At 42.0% G+C, this 25,498-nt stretch overlaps 4 protein-coding genes across 4 annotated transcripts; 2 read left to right on the top strand and 2 right to left on the bottom strand.

The window, feature by feature from the left end:
• Positions 1-11,638: 11,638 nt before the first annotated feature.
• Positions 11,639-12,553, bottom strand: LOC139812066 (uncharacterized). The gene has a single exon (XM_071776696.1). It carries the CDS (start codon positions 12,551-12,553, stop codon positions 11,639-11,641), a length of 915 nt encoding a protein of 304 aa, XP_071632797.1.
• Positions 12,554-13,394: 841 nt separating this feature from the next.
• Positions 13,395-14,428, bottom strand: LOC139811386 (uncharacterized). Its single transcript, XM_071775670.1, has 2 exons — positions 14,055-14,428; positions 13,395-13,983 (listed from the first exon to the last, which is right to left on the bottom strand). The coding sequence occupies exons 1-2, from the start codon at positions 14,255-14,257 to the stop codon at positions 13,410-13,412; spliced, it is 777 nt and encodes a 258-aa protein (XP_071631771.1). The 5' UTR covers positions 14,258-14,428; the 3' UTR covers positions 13,395-13,409.
• A 197-nt stretch (positions 14,429-14,625) lies between these two features.
• Positions 14,626-16,144, top strand: LOC139811384 (uncharacterized). The gene has a single exon (XM_071775669.1). It carries the CDS (start codon positions 15,065-15,067, stop codon positions 16,052-16,054), a length of 990 nt encoding a protein of 329 aa, XP_071631770.1. The 5' UTR covers positions 14,626-15,064; the 3' UTR covers positions 16,055-16,144.
• Positions 16,145-16,623: 479 nt separating this feature from the next.
• LOC139811382 (uncharacterized) lies at positions 16,624-18,920 on the top strand. The gene is given in 2 exon segments (XM_071775667.1): positions 16,624-18,266; positions 18,269-18,920. Coding segments are annotated over 2 exon segments (2,184 nt in total). The 5' UTR covers positions 16,624-16,669; the 3' UTR covers positions 18,856-18,920.
• The last annotated feature ends 6,578 nt before the right edge of the window (positions 18,921-25,498 follow it).

Here is a 25,498-nt window from a genome sequence, read left to right as displayed (position 1 = left end):
AACATGATGTGATAAGAAAGGTGAAACAACATTACGTATGCGCAGTAGTCCAATGTCTTGACCAATAAGAATTAATGGTCAAAATGCTCGTAGGCTCGAGGCGTTTCCGTTTCGCAGTTGCCTTTGCAGGTTAGGTTTTCGCCGGCTCGTAGCTCGAGGGAACGGTGCCGGCACGGCTTCACGATGATCCGCGTTTCGTTCCCGGAAGACGCGATCCCGACGACGGACGGCTTATCGATCGTCCTGGCGTGCGAATCCGCGCGACACACGTGCACACACATACACACCCGCTACGCGACTCCTCGACGATTTCGGGTACACGAGAAATTTTAAAACCTTCCCTACTTTACCTACATTACCATTACCGCCTTTACCGCCTAACTGACTCGTCACCATGACATAACTTCAATCTTACCACGTTCTCTAAACACTTCTATATAGGCCTATTAATTCTAATCGAAGTTTGACAATTTCGAAGCTTCGAAGCTTCGAAGCTTCGAAAAAGTAACAGTCCTACTTCTATACTACTTTTCTCTACTTGCATCCTATTATCTCCCTTCATTCTCATCGCATTCCCTACTTACATCCTATCTTTCCATTATCCCTACTTGCCACATACTAATCTTTAAACCCAGAAACAAAGCTAAAATCACACAACGCACTTTCACCGCTACCATTCACACACGCGCCATCTAACCAAGTTCAACTTTAAAATACTTATAACTTTAACTTTATAACTTTAAACCTTAAAAATTTAACTACATGAGATAAATCTCCTTAAAAGTTTGCTTCCATGTAACTTTTGAGTTAAGATCGAGATTTATAAAAAAACTTTAAAGTTTAATGTTTTCTTATAATTACCTAAGATTTATTAAAATTACTTTAATGCTACTTTTCCACTCCTTTAGAGTACCAGAATACTATTTTAAAGTCAATTTTTAAAACCTTTGGTTTTCTAAGATTATTTTACAGTCAGTTTTGAAATACTTTAAAATTTCTTAGATTACTTTAAATTAACCTTGTACACACTTTAATTTACCTAAAAATTTCTTAAGTAAACTTTTAAATTTGTAACGTTCGCGTTTTCTCGCTCGGAATTCTCTCGCCAGGCCAGGGTGAGAAAACGTGGAGACACTGGTTAGTTTTAAATAAAGATATTTATTCTCACTATTTACAATACAGTTTGATGGAGGGCGTGAGTGTCAGTGTGTGTGTGTGTTGCTCCGCTGAGCCGCAGTGTACGTGTACCGGGTTGAGGCGCGGTCGGACAGAGACGGACTCGCGGACAGGCGCGGAGGCGCGGTTGCCTGACGGATTCGCGGGCAAGTACGGAGGCACGGTTGCCTTGCGGATTCGCGGGCAAGTACGGAAGCACGGTTGCCTTGCGGAAGTCGCGGGCAGGTAGGTCGGTCAGGAGCTCAGTCGGGAGCGCCCAACTGAGCGGCCCGTACACCGGGAGCGCCCGGCTTGAAGACGGGAGCGCCCGTCTTCCGTACTGCGGAGGGGGTCGGGAGCGCCCGACCCAGAGGCAGGAAAGGGCAGGTAATGCCAACCGGGAGCACCCAGCTGGGGAGGCTCGTACCCTGGGAGCGCCCAGGTGAGAACGGGAGCACCTTTTCTCTGTACGGAGGAAGTCGTTGGGAGCGCCCAACGTGGTGAAGCGGTCTCGGAGAGTGATCGTGTCGGGAACAGGAGTCGGACAGGACTGGTGACTCGAGTCGGCTCGAGTCCCCTATTTATACCCCGAGTGCGGGCGGTGGGGGCTGTCCCACCGCTTGGGCTGCCCCACCGCTCGGTTGCCCCACTGCTCGGGCACAGGAGCGCACGCTGAACATGTGCTTGGTGGCCGCCAGGGCCGTAGCGCTAGTGACAAATACGCGTATCGTCACAAATTTTTAAAATTACTTTTAAGAAATTTAAAGTTATTTAAAGTATATTTTTCCAAGGGAATATACACGACATATTCGACTATTAAAAATTTCTTACTTCAATATTTAAACAGAAAGAAAGTTTGTGGATTAGAATGGATTAAGGTTTGCTCTGCGCCATTTGATAGGGCAAAGTGTCTAGTTTTTGGCCATATATGATCATTCATCCCTCTTCGTCCCCCTTTTTGAGATAATTGACCTCAAAGTTCACTCGGCATAGTCGAATGTCGTCCATGAATAGCTCAATGGACGACGTTCGATCATGTCGAGTGAATATGGTTGTCTATTTTCTCATAAAAGAAAGACGAAGGGGGATATATAATTTGTTTAAATATTGCTATTTTATAACGATTAATTACAACCATATTTTATAACAATTAATTACATTAATTAATATAATAGCAATATGATAAATATTATTGGATAAATGTATGGAGTACTGCGCATTCTGTAAATCCATGGGCCAATAAGATTGCTCTACGTTAAATTATTCGTTTTTTTTTAGGCGGGAGGGGAGGGGGGTGGAAAGGGAGGGGAGGAGAAAAAATAAAAACAGCGAAGATAAGAACTTTTCGTCAGTCTCTCGATCAGTAGTCGATTAAAGACTTTTTGATTTTGAAAGTTTTGATTTTTGTCGTTGCTTTATACAATTCACTTTGCGTCCTTTTCAGGATACAGTAAAAAATATATAGAATATATAAAATATATAGAAGATTATATTTTAACACGCTCGCAAAATGGAAAATTTCCGAACGAATCGTCAACTTTTTAATTGTATGCGTGCAAATAATCTTGATTTATCAAATTATGAGGCTTTAATAAGCCATATAATATCATGTATTGATACTGAATTACCCAAAATCTCGTTGGAACCATTGAAACGAAAAATCATAAATTTCACGAAGAATTTGAAGTCAAAATGGATAGCTAGCCGTTACGATTACAATTACATTACAATAACGATTACATTGCTGGATTCGCTGTTTCGAATGCTTATTACATATTTCGTATAAAATTAATATTAAATGTTGGTCAGCGAGGAATGAGAGTCATAAACGAGAAATCGAGCAAAGAAAAAGAGAGATACAGACTGCCTTCAGAACAAAAGCAGGTCTCTTGATAAACTTCGTGAAACAAGGAAAAAATATATCCAATGATGGCAACACGGCCAGAAAATTTTTTGCTAATCCAGAATTACCAGAATTATCAGCTGCCATTACAGGTTTAGATAAGAACTTAATAACTCGATTTGGAGTTTTGTTGCAAGTAATCGCTAGCGGTAATAGGATTAACGTGTTGGAATTCGAATCCTATGCTTTTAGAACTGCCGAATTATTTGTATCATTATACCCATGGTACTACATGCCAGTCTCAGTCCACAAAATATTGATTCATGGCAGTGATATTATAAAAAATGCTATCGTACCAATAGGACAATTATCTGAAGATGCTCAGGAAGCAAACCATAAAATATTTTAGAAAATATAGATAAAATCATTCGCGAAAAATGTCGCGAATACAAAATAATGAAGATATTTTTAATAATTTGATAATTGCTTCAGATCCAATAATATCTAATTTGCGAAAAATTATGGGACATAAAAAAAAATTAACTGAAGATGCAAAATGTTTATTACAATATATTTCAGCGATAATGATGTAGATCATAATTAAGTTCAAGAAATAGATGTGAGAAGCAAGAAAAACAGTTTCTTTTCTATTATGAAACTCACAAAAATTAAACATCCCGAGGTTTAAGACTATCATTAAAAATCAAATTAACTTTATTTTTTAACCAACTTTAAAAAATGGAGGTTCTATATTTAGCGTGTATGTATGTATGTATGACTACGATTTTCTTTAAAACTACTGAACGGATTTAAATGCGGTTTTCACTGTCCTATAGAGCAATTTTCCAGAAAGGTTTTTCCTTGGGAAAAACCTTAGAAATCTTTAAAAAAAAAATTTAAAACTTACTTTAGAGAAAAACTTAAAAAAAATTAAAGGTAAATTTGGACACTTTAAAACTATTGTTTAAAGTAATCTTATAACTATAAGGCAACTTACTTCAAGAAGAATGTAAAAAAACCTTAAAATTATGAAAAGTAAATTTCGACAATTTTAAAGTTAAAAATGCCTAAATTTACTTTTCATAATTCTAAGGTTTTTTCACAGGGATAAGTACCCAGCAAACACAGGGCTGGGTAAATTTTAAAGTAAGCATTACTGTAAGTTAAATTTGTTATTATTTTATTTATTATGAATTTTTAAAATATTTTTAAAATATTATTCAGTACACCCATGTTTTACAATTTAATTTTCATTTGTAACTCTGCCAGATTTATTAATTGCTGGAGAGCTTCTTATTTTGGTCTGGGTTTGCTAGTTTATTTAGTGTTTTTATAAGTAATTGTTTTGCGGCTCCATTTGTGAAAATACTGCAATTATTGTAAAACATGCTACTTAATATATTTAAACCTGACGATAATTTAATACAATTTTGTTTTTTACTTGAAATCCTTTATACGAATCTTTTATTCTTTATACTCGTTTCAATGGAAGCAAACTATAAAAACTAAAAAAAATCTTATAAATTATTTCTTCCTAATAAGGACAGACATATAAAAGAAGATAAATATTTATATCTTATTTTAAAACTTTAAAGCACTTTAAAAATTCCAGATGCAATATAGAAATAATAATAAAGAATAGTTATTTGTTAGTACACACTATTTTACATCACAAGTGCGTCTAATGTTTAAAGAAGGACTTGCGGGGGGCGAGGGGGGACGAAACCTCCCCGAGTTGAGAGAAATGGGCACATACGGGGGGATTTGGGGGGGCCAAGCCCCCCCGAGTCGAAAATCGAGGCGCAGGCGAGGAGGGGGTGCAGGGGGGAGGGGCTACCCCCTCCCCCCGCCTATAATAAAAGCAACGTTTATTACAGGAGCAAACATGATGTAATAAGAAAGGTGAAACAACATTACGTATGCGCAGTAGTCCAATGTCTTGACCAATAAGAATTGGGTCAAAATGCTCGTAGGGTCGAGGCGTCTCCGTTTCGCAGTTCCCTTGGGAAAATATACTTTAAATAACTTTAAAGTTCTTAAAAGTAATTTTAAAAATTCAAGAGTTTACTTAAGAAATTTTTAGGTAAATTAAAGTGTGTACAAGGTTAATCTAAAGTAATCTAAGAAATTTTAAAATATTTCAAAACTGACTGTAAAATAATCTTAAAAAACCAAAGGTTTTAAAAATTGACTTTAAAATAGTATTCTGGTACTCTAAAGGAGTGGAAAAATAGCATTAAAGTAATTTTAATAAATCTTAGGTAATCATAAGAAAACATTAAACTTTAAAGTTTTTTTATAAATCTCGATCTTAACTTAAAAGTTACATAGAAGCAAACTTTTAAGGAGATTTATCTCATGTAGTTAAATTTTTAAGGTTTAAAGTTATAAAGTTAAAGTTATAAGTATTTTAAAGTTGAACTTGGTTAGATGGCGCGTGTGTGAATGGTAGCGGTGAAAGTGCATTGTGCGATTTTAGCTTTGTTTCTGGGTTTAAAGATTAGTATGTGGCAAGTAGGGATAATGGAAAGATAGGGTGTAAGTAGGGGATGCGATGAGAATGAAGGGAGATAGTAGGATGCAAGTAGAGAAAAGAAGTATAGAAGTGTTTAGAGAACGTGGTAGGATTGAGGTTATGTCATGGTGACGAGTCAGTTAGGCGGTAAAGGCGGTAATGGTAATGTGGGTAAAGTAGGGAAGGTATATTTTATAATTTCTCGTGTACCCGAAATCGTCGAGAAGTCGCGTAGCGGTTGTGTATGTGTGTGCACGTGTGTCGCGCGGATTCGCACGCCAGGACGATCGATAAGCCGTCCGTCGTCGGGATCGCGTCTTCCGGGAACGAAACGCGGATCATCGGGAAGCCCGGCACGTGCCGGCACCGTTCCCTCGAGCACGAGCTGGCGAAAACCTAACCTGCAAAGGCAACTGCGAAACGGAGATGCCTCGAGCCTACGAGCATTTTGACCCAGTTCTTATGTCAAGACATTGGACTACTGCGCATACGTAATGTTGTTTCACCTTTCTTATTACATCATGTTTGCTCCTGTAATAAACGTTGCTTATTTTATTATAGGCGGGGGAAGGGGCTCTGCACCCCCCTCCTCGCCTGCGCCTCGACTTTCGACTCGGGGGGGGGGGTTCGCCCCCCCCCGAACCCTCCCGTATATGTGCCCATTTCTCTCAACTCGGGGAGGTTTCGCCCCCCCCTTACCCCCCGCAAGTCCTTTTTTAAACTTTAGACGCACTTGTGATATAAAATAGTGTGTGTAACTATTCTTTATTATTATTTCTATATTGCATCTGGAATTTTTAAAGTGCTTTTAAGTTTTAAAATAAGATATAAATATTTATCTTCTTTTATATGTCTATCCTTATTAGGAAGAAATAATTTATAAGTATTACTTTAGTTTTTATAGTTTGCTTCCATTGAAACGAGTATAAAGGATAAAAGATTCGTATAAAGGATTTCAAGTAAAAAACAAAATTGTATTAAATTATCGTCAGGTTTAAATATATTAAGTAGCATGTTTTACAATAATTTCAGTATTTTAACAAATGGAGCCGCAAAACAATTACTTATAGAACACTAAATGAACTAGCAAACCCAGACCAAAACAAGAAGCTCTCCAGCAATTAATAAATCTGGCAGAGTTACAAATTAAAATTAAATTGTAAAACATGGGTGTACTGAATAATATTTTAAAAACACTTTAAAAATTCATAATAAATAAAATAATAACAAATTTAACTTACAGCAATGCTTACTTTACCCAGCAAACACAGAAAACACCGAGTAAGCAATTTGCTATCAAATTGCTCACTCGGTGTTTTCTGTGTTTGCTGGGTACTTATTCCTGTGAAAAAACCTTAGAATTATGAAAAGTAAATTTAGGCATTTTTAACTTTAAAATTGTCGAAATTTACTTTTCATAATTTTAAGATTCTTTTTACATTCTTCTTGAAGTAAGCACCTTATAGTTATAAGATTACCTTAAACAATAGTTTTAAAGTGTCCAAATTTACCTTTAATTTTTTTTAAGTTTTTCTCTAAAGTAAGTTTTAAGTTTTTTTTTTAAAGATTTTTAAGGTAAATTTTCCCAAGGGTTGCCTTTGCAGGTTAGGTTTTTGCCAGCTCGTAGCTAGAGGGAACGGTGCCGGCACGTGCCGGGCTTCCCGATGATCCGCGTTTCGTTCCCGGAAGACGCGATCCCGACGACGGACGGCTTATCGATCATCCTGGCGTGCGAATCCGCGCGACACACGTGCACACAGATACACACCCGCTACGCGACTCCTCGACGATTTCGGGTACACGAGAAGTTACAAAACCTTCCCTACTTTACCTACATTACTATTACCGCCTTTACCGCCTAACTGACTCGTCACCATGACATAACCTCAATCCTACCACGTTCTCTAAACACTTCTATACTTCTTTTCTCTACTTGCATCTTACTATCTCTCTTCATTCTCATCGCATCCCCTACTTACACCCTATCTTTCCATTATCCCTACTTGCCACATACTAATCTTTAAACCCTGAAACAAAGCTAAAATCGCACAACGCACTTTCACCGCTGCCATTCACACATGCGCCATCTAACCAAGTTCAACTTTAAAACACTTATAACTTTAACTTTATAACTTTAAACCTTAAAGATTTAACTACATGAGATAAATCTCCTTAAAAGTTTGCTTCTATGTAACTTTTAAGTTAAGATCGAGATTTATAAAAAAACTTTAAAGTTTAATGTTTTCTTATGATTACCTAAGATTTATTAAAATTACTTTAAAGCTACTTTTCCACTCCTTTAGAGTACCAGAATACTATTTTAAAGTCAGTTTTTAAAACCTTTGGTTTTCTAAGACTATTTTACAGTCAGTTTTGAAATGCTGTAAAATTTCTTAGATTACTTTAGATTAACCTTGTACACACTTTAATTTACCTAAAAATTTCTTAAATAAACTCTTAAATTTTTAAAATTACTTTTAAGAACTTTTAAGTTATTTAAAGTATATTTTCCCAAGGGTTAGTACATAAAATATCGCGCTAAAACATCAGGGTACGGAGCAGTAAGGGAATATGCGATAATAATTATTTATATTAATTTAATAAAGCACTAAAAAAGTATAAAATAAAAAATTTTTTAAAAAATAAAACCGACTTAAAAAAAACTAAAAAGTATTTTAAAAAATAAAAAAATTATCTATGCGCTTTATGAAAAATTGTTAATTAAATAATTTTGATTTTATACACTAAATGTATAATAATCGTACATTATTTATGTCAAGTTTCAAGTCATTTCATTGAAAAATGTAGAAGTTATAAGCAAATGACCGAAAAATGAGGCGTTCGCCCCATTGTGCGTCGGTCCGCGTGACGTCACACGGCTCGCCCGCGTCTCGTTCGCGTTGTCTTTCCTTCAGCGCGGTCTCTCTCTCGCTCCCGTTCCCCTCATTGATGTTCTTTCTTGCTCTCGACCTCCTTTGTCTCTCCCCCGTTTGCGCGCGTCTTTTCGTTGGCGTTCTCTTTTCCTCGCGCGGATTTAACTTAATAATTATTATTATTTAAAATATTATTATTGTGAAATATACTTAATAATAGTGAAGAAAGCGGAAAAATAAATAATAAATCATATATATAGAATTAAGCATAAAAAATATTTATTCATAAAACTTTAAAAATTTTTTTAAAATTATCGCACTTATTCTTTTCTCTCAAACTCATTTTGCATATCGAATAATCTTCGTAATTCGAAGATGTCTTCGTCTCCTAAAACGTCCCAGATTTCCTCGTTGTCTTCGGAATCCACTTTTCTAAACCAACGTACCAAACGCTGACGATGTATGTTGATAAATCCCCGAATTCGGATTTCATCGAAATATATAAAATGCTGAAAAAAAATTTAAAAAAATTTAAAAAAAGTTTAAAAAATTTTAAAAAATTTAAAATCTGTGAAAAAAATATTAAACACATCTGTCTGTGAGGGATCCGAACCCTCACCATATTATAAAACCGGACCTCGCGCACCGGCACGTTGTCGACCCATATCCACTGTAACGCGTTAACAGAATGGTTAATTTTTTAAAAAATATATAATATACAATTATGTATTGTTGCGTGCATGCCGCCCGGTATGCTTTTTCAAAAAAATGTTACGCCCAAGCCGACAGTGAGTCCGTGACTCTCTCAGACACTTATTCACACTCGCGCACTCACGAAAATAACGACGATTTAAACGATCGTCGTGACGAAGTGACGAACTGCACGGTTCAGAGCTTGGAGTTCGAAAAGCATACCGGGCGACACGCACGCAACGGTATTAAGTATACATACTCCTACTGCGGGGTACACGATTTCAATGCATTCTTCGATTATGTGATATCTTCGTTCCATTTCTTCTCGGTCCATTTCTTATTCTTACACAGTGCTCTACTTGCGCTTGCGAACGTTTTCACACTACTGACTTAACTGACTGCAGAGGACTGAACCAGAGCTCAGAAAAGTAATTAAGATAAAATATATCTAGCATTACAATAGCGAGAAAGGATTCGTTGGAGCATCAACACCACATAGGCGAGCGTCGCCGGAGCATGGCTTCATAGTTTACGATATATGATATACCTTAAATTTCAAGCGGCCCGAATGGTTCGAGTTGAACGTCGCATATACGGCTCGAATGGAAATGCGTGTAAAGAAATTAAGTCATGATTTATATTTTAAAAAATACATTTTTTTATTCTTCTTCTTTTACATATTTTTTGTTTTTTTACGTACTACGGTAACGCACTAAAAAATAAAGCTGCGAGCTCACAATCGACGAGCTGATGTTTATCGAAAGCATCGCTATCGCGTATTACATTCAATACTTGCGTAGGATTCGACAATTCTACTCAATCGATGGAACAGCGCGTCGATGCACAGATCAAGATCGAGCATACGGTGTAACGTCGATTCGATCATCGTTAAGCGTACGTTTAAAGACTCGAGACGTACGAGTTTGACACCGTTAATCGTACAAATTCTCAATGTTAGCGGTCCAACGCTTATAAAATCACACGTATCTTTAGAGGATCGAATGAAATTCAGAATGTTACGTCGTTGTTCATAGAATCTCTGTCACGTTTCGAGGGACAGTATCAATTCCGTTCCTCGATGATCTCCTACGGCGATCTCCACGTAACTCGGTGGACCCACGTTAACACCAACTTCAAGGAATTTGTATCCCGTAGCCGTCAATGCGTATCGTCTGCTGAGTATACGAACCGCGCGACGTTTTAACGAAATGCTGTAAAAAATAACGAAATTAGTAATAAAAAAATAATACAATTTATAATTTGCAATTTAAAAAAAATATAAAGCTTTATAATTTAAGAAAAACAACGAAAAAACTTACTTGTTACACTTGTTCTCGTACAATGGAGTTTCATCATCATCATCGTGAATCGGTACGTAATAATTCATACGTCTACTGCCACTGCTGTTACCGCCGTTGCTTCCTTCAACGGAATACATTCTTTCTCTCGGTTATGAGAAGTGAACACCGTTCACACAAGCAGTCGATACGAGACTAGTCGTATAAAATTAATGGAATATACGCGGCAACTTCCAAAACTATGATGAAGGAGGGGGAAATTAATGTTTCTGGAACGCCCAATCAGCGCTCGGAAATTTAGGAAAGGGGACTAAGGTAGGATGTTTTTTTTTTTTATTAAGACCCCCCTCTCCCTTCCGCACGACATCAACCGCAAAACATGTTCAGACATGTTCGCTGAAACCTGATACCCCCCCTCGAAGCTATCGAGTTAGAATTTGTCACGTATACCTACTTATTTTTTAATTTTGTACACTATCGACTAATGGGGGAAAGGAAATAAAACATTGTAAAATTTACACATACATATAAAAATTATTAAAAAAAAAAAATGACAATTCTTTCTGGCGTTTCGACCACCAGTTAAATATTTTTAATACATTTTGCAACGCGCAATTCTTAACGTGTTTTCCACATCGCATAGTATTGGCAGCATCTAGAATATTTAAAGATTCGATATCTTCGTAATCCGCATCCAGAGTCTCGATGTTTAGGTCTTTTCTCGCTTTATTCTCAAGCAGATCCACCAGCCATTCTCGTTTCTGACATCCCTTGACGTACACGAGAGTCGGCATCTCGTCGTCGTCGTCGTCGTCGTCGTCGTCATCGTTGTCGTCTTCTTCCTCACCGAGCACGGCCGACGTAATTAAACGCTTCACCTTGCTGTACGGCACGTTTCCGTCTTCCCATCGTAATCCATGGTGATTGCGAATCAACCAGGAAGCGCACGATTTGTCGGATTTTGTGAAGAGATTCCACGGCATGGGGCATGTAAAGATGTAATGCGCCAGAACGGCCCCGTTTCTCAGCACCGCCACCTCCTTCACGACAAATTTCATCCCGACGACGAAACCTTGCAGGTCGACGAACGTTGGTGCGGGCATGAAGAGATATCTCTCTTTCTTCGATGCGTGAATCGAGAGGAATGACGCGCGTTTCGCGGCACTCTGATTTTTATATCCTGTTCCCCTTTTTCCCCTCTCATAAATTTGTATCGGGAGTTAAAAAGAGAGAAAATTTTCGTCGACGTTGCCGCGAACACTCAGACTATTTTGCGCACTACGTTGGTCAACGGATTGTACTCGATCACGCGATCGTGTATGATGAGACAGTACGTGGAGGTATTCGGCGGTACGTTCTCCATGCAATCGAATTCTAGTCTGACATCCACGGTGGCGTTTTTGACGGATTCGTTTTGTCGAGAGCAATCGATGATCACGAACGGGCCGTTACGTAGAAAAGTCGAAACGGTGAGACTCGGCTCGAGATATTCGTATTCGTAATAGCCCTTGCAGAAACGCGCGTACATATCGTAGAGAATCGCCCATCTGTGTTTACCAAAATCCAAATTCAAATCGTCGTACGGATAGACTTCCGAGTTTAGGTAGAGTTTCACGTTGGTCATGACGTTCTTCCGACCCGTTTGCAGAGCGAAGACGACGTATCGCGGTTTCTCGAGCTGAGTCGCGGTCTTAATGGCCCACGAGTGCTTGGTCGTGTTCTGCAACAGGGGATACTCGTACAGATCCCACGAACGGAAACCCATACTTAGATATCGTCCGTTTTCCAAGGCGCGCAGCATCGACAGCTTGTTGACCTCGCTCAATACCACGTGAGGCATTCGCCACTGTATCTTGAGTAGTTTGACAGTAGGCTCCAACGCGAGACTTCCCACCAGACAATTGTTGTCGGTGCGTGATCGTATCAAGATTAATTCGTGACGAGCGTTGATCACCACGCATTTGTAATCCTCGCAAAATCCCAGTAACAGGTTAAGCGGTACGCAGAAATTGAAGTATCCGTTCGGGTTATTATGTGGTTCCCAGCCCGCGTTTCGCAGGATCACGCTTCTGTCGGACGATACCGTTACGTAGTTCTTGAGCGTGCTGGTTATTCCTACGTTCCTGCAGTAATCAATCTCCACACTGTCGAGCTCGTATCGAATTTCATCGAACATGAACGCGACGCAATTATTCCCCAATACCACGTTATCGGCTTGGCCGGCTGCTCCGGTCACCGTCAATGTTTCTTCGACGTAGAGAAAACTTTCGCACGGCAACGTATACACATTTTGCTGTTGTATGGGTGTTCGTAGTAGGTAAGCTATGGGAGTTCTAACCCATGGGGCAATGAGGGGGGGTGAGGGGCGAGGGGCGAACCGCGGGCGGGGGGGACCGCGGGGGAGGGGGGAACCGCGTGTTTCGGCGCCGCGGGGGGGGGGGGGGGGGGAACCGCGTTTTCAGGCGTCGCGGGGGAGGAGGAGGGGGGAACCGCGTTTTTCAGGCGTCGCGGGGGAGGGGGAGGGGAGAACCGCGTTTTCCGGCGCCGCGGGGCGAGGGGGGTCCACGTTTTCCGGCGCCGCGGGGTGAGGGGGTCCGCGTTTTCCGGCGCCGCAAGGCGACCGCGTTTCCGCCGCGCCGCGGGGCGTGGGGGGATCCGCGTTTTCGCCGCGCCGCGGAGCGTTCGCGTTTTCGGGCGCCGCGGGGCGAGGGGACCCGCGTTCGCGTTTCGCCGCGCCGCGAAGTCCGCGTGACGTCACACGTCACGCTCGCGTTATCTCTCCCTCGTAGATGTTTCTTTCCCGTCCCCCTATTCGTCTTCTCATTCGCGCGGTGTCTCGCGCCCCCGTCCCCCCGTTCGCGCTCACGATCGCGTATTTTTTCTTCGCCAGCGATATTTAATCGTTCAGATTTTCGCGATATTTAATTTTTAATATTACATTTAAGTAAACGATAAACGAAGACAGCTTTATGACAGGAAATGGGATGAACGGTAAATGAAAAGAAAAAACTTTTTAACCATATTATATGCATTTATTTATCATGTAGCGCATTATACACAATAGTATCCAAAGCGTAGGCTAATAATTCGCAATCAATAATCGAATTTTTATCATAAACGTCACGCAAGATTGTAACTGCGTTACATTTATCGGTGATACAATTTTGACGTAAAATTGTTACAAACTGTTTGAACTTTTCACTTACGCCGTGAACATTTTGACATAGTTGAAAATACACATTCTCGACGCAATGTTCTAGTTCGAACAGGAAGAGTACAGTTGACGGTTTCATGTACAAGCTGGTGCCGCACGACGTCAATTTTACAATATCTGCGTCACGTATTTTAACAAGCTCCAGATCTCGAAACGTTAGCGATGATGGTGCCGATGATTGCACGAGTCGCTGTATATCTGCACGTTTTTCGATGAATGTCACCCACGTTGCATGTAGCAGAATTATCCGATTGCCTCGGTTATCGCCAATAAGTATATCCACAGAGGACATAGGTCCCGCGTTGATTCCAACATCCAAAAATTTATACGCTGTTGATGTCAAGGCAAATCTCCTTCCCAAAATACGTGGCGTGTAGCGGGGTTTATCAAAACTGAAAAAATACAATTATATGTTTATAAAAGTTTTTTTGCACAGGTATATATGAAAATTATCGGTACATACTCATTGTGCTGTTTCTCGCACGTTTCATCCTGAATTGGAACGTAGTAGTTCGCACCGTGAATGTTCATCGTATCTGGAGGCTGTTTGCGACGTACTCGAACCGTATCGAACTCTCGACTGCGCTCTAGAATCCTCGTAGACCATTTATACATACCCAAAACTGCAAATCTTGCAAAAATAGAGCCAATGTACGGCTGCTGCATGGTGACCGCTACCACAATCTACATATACGTTAAATGTGATATCTTTGTCAAGAACATTCGTGATGAGATCACCTCATCGGGCATCAAATATGATTTCTTTTCAAGAGCATACGTGTCTCGCGATGATTTCATCGAACACGTGCAAAACTGCAAATTTTGCAATTTCGCATAAGTCAATGAAGCGTTATTGTTTTCAAGAACGTGTCGCGACGTGTCTCGCGATGATTTTATCGAACACGTGCAAAACTGCAAAATTTGCAATTTCGCATAATTTAATGGAGCGTTATTGTTTTGAAGAACATGTCGCGACATGTCTCGCGATGATTTCATCGAACACGTGCAAAACTGCAAATTTTGCAATTTCGCATAAGTCAATGGAGCGTTATTGTTTTCAAGAACATGTCGCGACGTGTCTCGCGATGATTTTATCGAACACGTGCAAAACTGCAAAATTTGCAATTTCGCATAATTTAATGGAGCGTTATTGTTTTGAAGAACATGTCGCGACATGTCTCGCGATGATTTCATCGAACACGTGCAAAACTGCAAATAGCGCCGATGTACGGCTGCTGCATTGATACAGATCAAATCACCAAAAGTCAATGGCGCATTTTCGTGAACGTACGTGTCTCGCAATGATTTCATCGAACACGTGCAAAACTGCAAATTTTGCAAATAACGTCGATGTATGGCTGCTGAGATGAAATTAGATATGATAAGCAAACGATGCATCATTAGTAGAATATAAAATGACGAATCTAGGGGATACGCTCAATAGTCGAGAACTGGAAGTCGTGAGTGCAACAAATGACGTTAGCAAGAGGATCGTGCAATAACATGGAGCAGGAGTTGTTGGAGCAATCCACCCTGTTAAATTCGAGGGAAGACTATGCCGCGTGGGAGCAACGATGCGACGAGTTTATCGAATCGTTGGAAGAACAAAGCCGAATTAAACGGCCACGATTATCAATCGATCAGTCATCGATCGGTCTCAAACAGTCATTGGTCGCTTGTATCGCAAGACTCGAAGGTTTGAAAGACTTGGTACGTCAACGTTTCGTACATGTGGCTGCGGGATACAGTGCGAGTGAGACAGGACTCAGATGGCGCGAGATAGATCCGGCTTTTGAAAGCCGTATATTGACTGGTGCGGTGATAAATTCCAAACACATCGACCCTCGTCAATTTCTCAAAAATGCGAGAGAAATTGTACTCGATCGTGTGCAGAACGTCATGCAACGACATGACAATGTAAAAATTAACACAGTGTTTAATGGTGAATTTGTTGCGGGTGACAAACGCGCGAATAAAAGTATCGCAACGAGAAACTATGAACTCTTTCGTGAGTCCGATCTGCACGAGTGGTACAAGCAACACGTCATCGAGCCTACCTTAGCAAAGCTGGAGGAATTCCAGGAACGTGATAGCGGATGGGCGTTGTCGCGTATACTCAATTTAATGGTAAACGTGAACAAATACAATCCATTGCACGCGGGGTGTTTTGTGGAAATACCGCAAGAAATTAAAAAGAAGAAGGCGGTGATAAATGTGCAATCAATTGACAATGCATGTTTCGCATGGTCAGTGGTGGCTGCTCTGTATCCAGTTGAGAGACACGCAGATCGGAAATCGTCGTATCCACATTACACGTCGGTGCTAGATCTTACGGACATTGAGTTTCCAATGACGTTGGATCAAATTAAAAAATTTGAAAATCACAACAACATCTCCATCAACGTGTACAGCATCGAGAAAAAAAAACAAGGGACTTGCTATCTTGCCAATACGAGTGACTGACCGAAAGATGGACAGACACGTAAATCTGCTGTACGTGCATAACGACAACGTTGGACATTTTGCGTGGATCAAGAACCTATCCCGCCTCGTGAGCTCGCAAATCAACCGACACCATGGTCGGAAATACATTTGCGATCGGTAAGTACCGAACTATAGTTCTTTCAATAATATATAGAATAATTTGTGTATAAAAAAAAAAATTATATAATTTGCGTTTATTTTTTTTGCAGATGTTTGCACTACTTCAGCTCCAACGAGAAATTGGCTGCCCACACCGTCGACTGTCAGGAGATGAATGACTGCGCGATCAAGTTACCGAGCGATAACGACAAGTGGTTGGCCTTTAAAAATCACAACAGGAAGGAACGAGTTCCGTTTGTCGTATACGCCGACCTGGAGTGTACCCTGGAGAAGATGGAAGCGGATCCGGAAACGTCCAGGTACACATATCAGCATCATCGCGTGTTTAGCATAAGGTACTACGTGCGTTGCTCGTACGACGAGTCGTTATCTATGTATCGGTTTCGTCGCGATAAGGATTGCGTCGCGTGGTTCGCCGAGGAGCTAAGACGTTTAGCTCACGACGTAAAAACTATATTGTCCACTAATGTACCCATGGCAGATTTCACGCGAGACGAGTGGGAAAAGTTTAACAGCGCAACGCACTGTCACGTGTGCAAAGAACCGTTCGAGCCAGACGACGTGCGAGTACGCGACCATTGTCACCTGACCGGTCGATACAGAGGTCCCGCGCATTCGACGTGCAATCTGAATTATAAAGATTCGCATTGCATTCCCATAGTGTTTCATAATTTATCGGGATACGATGCACATTTTATTATAACTGAAATAGCAACAGCATACGAAGGACATGTAGATTTACTCCCGATCACAAAAGAAAAATATATTTCGTTTACAAAAAACGTTCAAAGCACCGAAGATAAAGATAAGAAAACGTGCGTCAAATTGCGATTTATCGATTCGTACAAGTTTCTCACCGCTAGTCTCGACAAATTGGCATCTTATCTCAGCAAGAATAAACTGCGAATATTGCAACGCGAATTTTGTGAATTATCCGCAGAAAATTTTGATTTGCTGACACGAAAAGGTGTATTTCCCTATGAGTACATTGACTGCGTCGAAAAATTGGAGGACTTGTGTTTACCACCGCGCGACTCGTTTTACAGTTCATTGACAGGTGACACCGTATCCGAGAGCGATTACGCGCACGCCGTCGACGTCTGGCAGCGGTTCTCCATTCGAACGCTCGGTGATTACAGCGATTTATATCTCAAGACCGATGTCTTGCTGTTGGCCGATATCTTTGAAAATTTTCGCGATAGTTGCGTCGCGAGTTATGGACTCGATCCGGCGTATTATTATACTCTACCGGGTTTTACGTGGGATGCTATGTTGAAGCATACACACATCAATTTCGAATTGCTCACCGACATTGACATGGTCATGTTTATCGAACGCGGTATACGCGGCGGTTTGAGTCAATGTTCAAACAGATACGCGCTGGCCAACAACAAGTACATGCAGTCGTACGATCCATCGAAACCGTCGTCGTACCTCATGTATTTTGATGTAAATAACTTATACGGCTGGGCAATGAGTCAACCATTGCCATACGCAGATTTTAAATGGGTCGACGACGTAACCGATTTTAATGTTATGGATGTCGCGTTGGATTCCTCGATAGGCTACATTCTCGAAGTCGACTTGGAGTATCCGCAACATCTTCACGACGCGCACACTGACCTACCGTTCTGTCCGACGCGCGATAAACCACCCGGCAAGCGGCAGGACAAGCTCCTCGCAACATTATACGATAAGAAACGTTATGTAATACATTATCGCAACCTGCAGCAGTGTACTCGTCACGGTCTCCGTATATCAAAAATTCACCGTATACTGAAATTCGCGCAATCTCCATGGCTTCGCGATTATATAGACCTCAATACGAAATTTAGAACGTTGGCCAACAATGATTTCGAGAAAAATTTATACAAATTGATGAACAATGCCGTGTTTGGCAAAACCATGGAGAATGTGCGCAATCACGTTGACGTGCGACTCGTGACTCATTGGGAGGGTAGATACGGCGCGGAGGCTATGATTGCGAAACCAAATTTTCATAGCCGAAGCGTCTTTTCGGAGAATTTAGTAGCAATAGAAATGCGAAAACTCGAGGTGAAGTTCGACAAACCAATTATGTGGGTATGTGCATCCTCGATATATCCAAGACATGTTTGTACGAATTTCATCACGAGTACATGTTACCGTTGTATCGCGACAAGTGTAAAGTCACGTACACCGATACTGACAGTCTCATTTATCACATCGAGTGCGACGATGTGTATGATATCATGAAGCGCCACATTCATAGATTTGACACTAGCGATTACGCGATTGATAATACATACGGTATCCCACTCGTCAATAAAAAAGTTCCGGGCTTAATGAAAGACGAAAATAACGGTGCGATAATGACCGAATTCGTCGGGCTTAGAGCAAAGATGTACGCCTTGCGAGTGGACGGTAAGAAAGATACGAAAAAAGCTAAAGGTGTTAAGAGTAACGTCGTAGCCAGGTCGATAACGTTCGACGATTACACGCGGTGTCTGCGCGACGAAATTGAAATGACGCGACAGCAAACCTGCATAAGATCCAAAAAACACGAGGTATACACCGTGTCCGAAACGAAAATAGCTCTAAGTCCATACGATGATAAGCGATACATTATACCCGGTTCTACCGAAACGCTGCCATGGGGACATTATAAAATACCATTGTAAATATATTGTAAATACCATTGTAAATATATTGTAAATACCGCTGTAAATATATTGTAATTACATTTAGATATTTAGGAAAATAAATGACTCATATGTATATATATGTATATTTTTATACTGTAATAAATTTTTACAATACATTATTCTTGTGTATCCATGAATTGTGTGAATTATCAAATCCTAACCACTTTACATAAACCTCATCCCCTCTTTTGCGCAAAACTTTTTCAACGAGATACACGTCGGGATTAGCAACGCGATGTAACTCGTATTCGTAGAAGCCGCCGGCGACGGGTTTTCCGCAGAAATCTTCTAACAGATACGTCACAGGATTAGTTTTCTGCACTTTGACGATTCTAAACACCTCCGTGGTCCAATTTGGCGTGTATCCTTTTTCGAAGATTGTCTTGAATTTACTCACGCGTACCGAATCGCCCACTTTGAATCGCGCGGGAGCAGCGATCTTTACGTGGCTGTACACCGTTGTTAGCAGCTTGTCGGCGATCGCGGGGGTAACATCGATGGGTCGCATGCCGATAGTTCGATGCTTTCGCGCGTTGTAATCCGATACGAGACCTGGCAGCGAGTCGATCCATTTGTAATTTCCATTGCGCGTAAACATTTTCCACATGTCGTTCTTGAGCGTGCGATTGAATCGTTCGACGACCGATGCCTTCATTACGGAATATGTCGAATAGTGATTGATATTATGTTTCTTCAAGAGTTTCTGCACGTTTGCGTTGTAAAATTCTTTTCCCTTGTCAGTCTGCAGATTTTTCGGGCATCTTCCGCCGTCTCGAATTATTTTCGCGATCGCCGCAGTAACCTCGGGTCCGCTCTTGGTCTTGAGCGGTACGGCCCATGCGTGCTTGCTCAGCACGTCGATAACGGTGAGTATGTAGTGGTAGCCTCTGTTAAATCGCGTGTATGGGCGCATCTCGACCACATCCGCCTGCCACAGGTCATCGTATCCGCGCACTATGACGCGTCTTCGAGAAAAATTTCTTCTCGCAGGAGCGTGTAATTCTTCCACAAGCCTCCGTTTCTCAGTTGATTGCTTCTTACCAGCCATGACGATGACGTGCAACTGACGCAGATATCAGATGTACGTTCTTATCTATTCGCGATGATTCGCAATTACATCATGAATCATCTTTTGAAGTTCGTTTAGGGTAGTTTGCACGTTATTCTGGAATGCGGCCATCTTTCTCTCCATTTCATCCTGTCGATCTTTCAAAATTTGCACGCTTTGCTGCACGTAACGTTTATTGGCTGCATCGCCATCATCTACAGGCGGCGCTATCCGTCGAATCTTGCGCGATTTCGCGTCAAAGTCGGTGGCGACCATGCAAAGAGCGTTATCGCGCACGTAATTTCTGATTAATCCTCTCCATTGATAGTACGGTTCCGCACCGCCTCTTCCGAGCGATATACCAAACTTGTTGATCGGCATTTCGATGTTGATTGAATGACTCGCTGTCGCGCCACTTAATTTATAATAAGTCCAGCCTCGCGAAGTTCCTCGATAATCGACAGGATTTCGTTATCGTGACCGGTGTGACCCGCTAGGCGCGAAGCTTCGAGCAATCGGAGACGATCTACAAGCTCGTTGGGATCGTCCCAATGAACATAATCGATCTTGTTGTCGTTTAATGTCATGGCACGCGGTATACCTTTTCCAGCTTTTTTACCCGAAATCGACGATGCAATTATATGGTCGATCTTGTTGCCTGTCATGGCACGCGGTATACCTTTTCCAGCTTTTTTACCCGAAATCAACGGCCCGATTATATGTGTGTACTTGTATCCCCCGTTGCCCTTTATTTGAGCGTGGGCATCATAATTGCGTTTATGAGCACTCGTCATCAACAGAATGCTCTTGTATGTTTGCATATCGTCCTCTGTGTAGATATCATGATCGGGATATTTCTTAAAGATTAATTCGAAAAGACCGCGTGTGCCATTGTATCGTATGCCGTCGATAATTATCTTGTCCGCGTAGTTCACGTCAAAACGTTTATTACCGAGCATCATTCCATCGTTGGTGAATTTAACACCGTACGCGATGTCCATACCGCTTTCTTGATCGCCGCTCAGAACTGCCCCGACATACTTTTGGCTCAATGGACCCAATTGATCTCGCAACGTTTCTTGACCCTCAGATGTTTGCAACTGCTGTCGAACGGACGTCACGAGTGGGTCATTCGAGGTTTCGAAAACATCTTCGTTTGCGAGCACTGTGGGTTGTACGGAAGGTGCAGAGGTTATCGGTGGTTCATTCAATGGACCTTTCGATCGTTTCGGTTTACGCGGTTTAAAAATTTTTGTTATTTCGCTCAAATTAGATGGCACATTTATCGATCGTTTCAACGTAACCGGAGTTGAAGCCATTACAGAGTCGTTAAACGAGGCGTTTGGTCGTCGTCGTTTTGAGCTTCGGCTCTTCGTCTTCCCACGCCGTTTCATTCTCAATCTTTGACACGTCAGATTCTTTGCCAGCAACGGTGTTTTCGGCAATCTGCCTTAGAGGCTCGATGATGGGCTTAAAGTGTCTCTCCAACGCGATATCTTCCTCCACTTTACCAGTTTTCAAGGCGTGATATTTTTTGCGAATCGAATTGCTCGTTTTCGCAATTTGATTTGCTATCCTCTCGCGCTCTCTAATCTCCTCGCTGCTGTCCATGTTGCGCTAACGTTGTTCAATCGACGCGTCGACAACAACTAACCACGTTTCGGTATCGCAAAGTCGTTAAATCCTTTTCTGTATCGACCATTCGAAATCGCGCTGTCCTTGTCTATCACCACGAATCCGTACTTTTGTTGCCAACACGTATGACACAATTTACTGAAATCATCGTAAGACATATCTGTGTTTACGTGATCGTTGTATATGTGTTTCAGATTGGTACCATCCTGTTTAAACAGAATCAATAAATTCGCGTTGTCGCGTATAAGATGCTTCGGTATCTTCGCATACGTCTGACAAAGATAGAAAGAGTCAACGTCCGCGTGCCGGCCCATTGCAAAGTATTCTCTTATCGTATCCTGCTTGTCGCACGCCACGTCATCAAAGATAAAAATAGAATTCGGGAGCGCCTCGCTCGGCGGAATGACGTCACTGTTATTCGAGAACGTAAAGTAGCCAATCTCTTCTATCGGTGTTAGTATATTCTCCAAATATCGATATTTCGGTTGTTGCAACGATTTCGAGTACACATACACGTTCTCGAAACGTACACCGTGCGGACTTTCCAGCAAGCTTATCAAGACGTTTGTCTTGCCGCAATTCGACGGACCGCAGATGATACCGCGTATAGAAATCGGTAGCATGCCTCCATGTTTGCGTACCTCTTTCGTTAACGGCATCCTATCGTCAAAGTTTGTCACTTTGATCGTCCGCGATTGTCGTACGAACCGCATTTTACCTCCCCTCCACAACGAATGAATAACAATATCGAGAAAGCTGGCCTATTTATAGAGACGCGTAGAGCTGAGATGCTCAGTCTTTAAAATGTTTCTGCTCGTGTCGGATAACAGCGATATTTACGATTTAACCGCCGAGCAGTTAAAGTATATACCAAAGGTCATTCTACTGCGACAGTTTTATAATCACATAGATTATTTGTGGGATAAGCTTCCCGAACATATCAAGGCAGATTCGGAGGTTCAGCAATATCGGCGCTGTTTAATACATTATAATTTGCCGTGTCAGCAAACGCACATCGACGGTCCGCCGCCGTTGATAAAAAACTGCGGCAAATGCCGCCGAAGATAGGTCGAGGTCTGCTGAATCGCGCGATAAACGCGCTTCCGATCGAATTACATATCCCCGGCTATCAATTTTGCGGACCGGGAACTCGCTTAGAAACACGATTGGCAAGAGGTGATCGGGGTATCAATCCATTGGACGCAGCGTGTCGCGAGCACGACATAGCCTACTCGCGTAGCAACGATCTCGCAGAACGACACGTGGCAGACAATATACTCGCCGCGGAAGCGCGAAAACGTGTCACCGCGAACGATTCGACTCTCGGAGAGAGAGCTGCGGCTACAGCCGTCTGGGCGGCCATGAAGGCTAAAACGAAACTCGGTATGGGTTTGAAAACGAAGAAAAAGAAGAAGACCAAGCGAATACTTCCGGTAGCGAAACGCGGCGGTATCCTACCGATCCTGCCGTTATTAGGGGTTCTCGGCTCGTTGGTCGGCGGAGCGGCGGGAGTCGCAAAGGCCGTGAATGATAACAAAGCCGCGCGACGTCAGCTGGAAGAGATGCAGCGTCACAATCGCGCCATGGAAGGTCACGGACTTTATCTCGCTCCGTACAAACGCGGACGGGGAGCCTCGAGAAAAAAAAAACGTCGAAGAGACGCTAAAAATCCCCAAGGGTGTAACTACCAATGTACAACTGCAACAATTGGCAAAACGTATGCGCATTCCATATTTTAGAGGTATTTTCATGCGCGACTCGTTACCGATCGGCGGTATACGTCGAAACGAGAGCGGTATTGTGAATTTGGATAATACTGAGGGACCGGGTACTCACTGGGTGGCGTACGCGAAGAGGGGAGATCGTGCCATATATTTCGACAGTTTTGGCAATCTTCGACCACCGAGAGAATTGACGCAGTATCTAGAGAACAATGTAATAGAGTACAATCGCACACCTTATCAGCGATATGATCAGAGCAATTGCGGACAACTGTGTCTGCGTTTTCTACAGTCGGTTGACAATCAATTTAAAGACCGGCGTTACGCTGTTTAATCTCAGTATTCATTCAAACATGTCACTGACATTTACGCTCACCGGCAAGAGCAGCATCCTCGCGGTAAGCTACTTTCCCGCCGTGGATTTGAGCGATGGCGATTACGAGCTCGGTCTAACAGATTTTGAAACCTATCACACGATACCGAATGTAAATTCGTCAAACAATAAATTCTACTATGACGACGACGACAAGGAGATTACCATTCCCGAAGGATCGTATGAACTGCGTGATATAGACATGTATCTGAAACGCGCTCTTTTATGGGACCAATCCAATAATGTCTCGACAAACGAAGATGAACCGCACCCATTGATTATTATTCATGCTAATAACAATACGATGAAGAGCGAGATCAAGTGCGCTTATCGGATAAATTTCACAAAACCGAACAACATTGGATCGCTGCTGGGATTTTCAGCGAATCGCGTGCTGGAGCCGCGACAATTGCACGAATCGGATGTTCCGCTAAATATCATCAACGTAAACATCATTCGCATAGAGTGTAACGTGACCGCGGGTGCGTACAGCAACGACAAGTACGTGCACACGATACACGAGTTTTCACCGAGCGTGCCACCAGGATATAAGATATCGGAAACGCCGGCACAGATCATTTACCTTCCGATCATCATACGGAGCATTTCGGACTTGACGCTTCGCGTCGTGGATCAGGCCGGTCGATTGATTGATTTTCGTGGAGAAGAGATCACCGTTAGACTGCATGTACGAAGACGACAGCGATAACGTGAGATGCTCGTACTGAACGAAGCTGAGCAGGTGCAACAGACGAGAAACAAAAAGACAATCCGATCGCCAAAGAAGAAACTCACTGCGTCGAACATTGAATTTTTGAAATCATTGGGTTTTGTCGTACGAAATGGCTAATATCTTAAACATTGGAGGTGAACCGATCTTTGACGATAGCGTCGTCAAGATTGAGACACACACGTACAATCCGTACGCCAACACAACGTTTGGACATAACGATGAGATAAGAATACCCATACAACAGCAGGATTTATACACGTTGCCGTGCGAGAGCTTTCTCTACGTTGAAGGACGATTGGTAATAAAGAGAAAAAATGACGAGTCTGTGACAACGCTTGCGAATAATTGCGTGGCGTTCATGTTTGATGAAATTCGATACGAGCTCAACGGTGTGGAGATTGATCGCAACAGAAACGTTGGCATAACCAGTACCATCAAGAACTACGTATCGCTATCGTATAATGATTCTCAACTCATGCGGAATGCTGGCTGGGACGTTACATCGAGCATACCGGAAGGATACTTCAACTTTTGCGTACCGCTCAAGTTGTTGCTGGGCTTTTGCGAAGATTACAAACGCGTGGTTGTTAACGCTCGTCACGAATTAATTTTGATACGAGCGCGTAGCGATAACAATTGCATTGTAGGAAATCCTGCGACGGAGCCGGAAATCGAATTGTTTAAAATACAGTGGCGAATGCCTCACGTTACATTAAACGAGGTCAATAAGCTATCTATGCTACGGGCCTTGGAAAGCGGGCGATATCTTAGTGTCAGTTTCCGTTCGTGGGATCTGTATGAGTATCCCATGTTGCAGAGCACGACCAAGCATTCGTGGGCCGTCAAAACGGCGACTCAGCTGGAGAAGCCGCGGTACGTTATCTTTGCGCTGCAGACCGGCCGCAAGAATATCATGTCTCAAAATGTTAGCGTATTCGATGATTGTAATTTGACCAACGTGAAACTTTATCTAAACTCCGAATTTTATCCGTACGATGACATGAATCTGGATTTTGGTAAAAATCGATACGCCGTTCTTTTCGATATGTATGCGCGTTTTCGTAAAACTTATTACGGATACGATTCCTTCGATACGCTTTGCAGCTTGT

Source organism: Temnothorax longispinosus, chromosome 4, assembly GCF_030848805.1.
Source record: "Temnothorax longispinosus isolate EJ_2023e chromosome 4, Tlon_JGU_v1, whole genome shotgun sequence".
Classification (NCBI taxonomy): domain Eukaryota; kingdom Metazoa; phylum Arthropoda; class Insecta; order Hymenoptera; family Formicidae; genus Temnothorax; species Temnothorax longispinosus.
The sequence above is the reverse complement of the archived record's forward strand: the minus strand, read 5'-3'. Positions and strand labels throughout refer to the sequence as shown.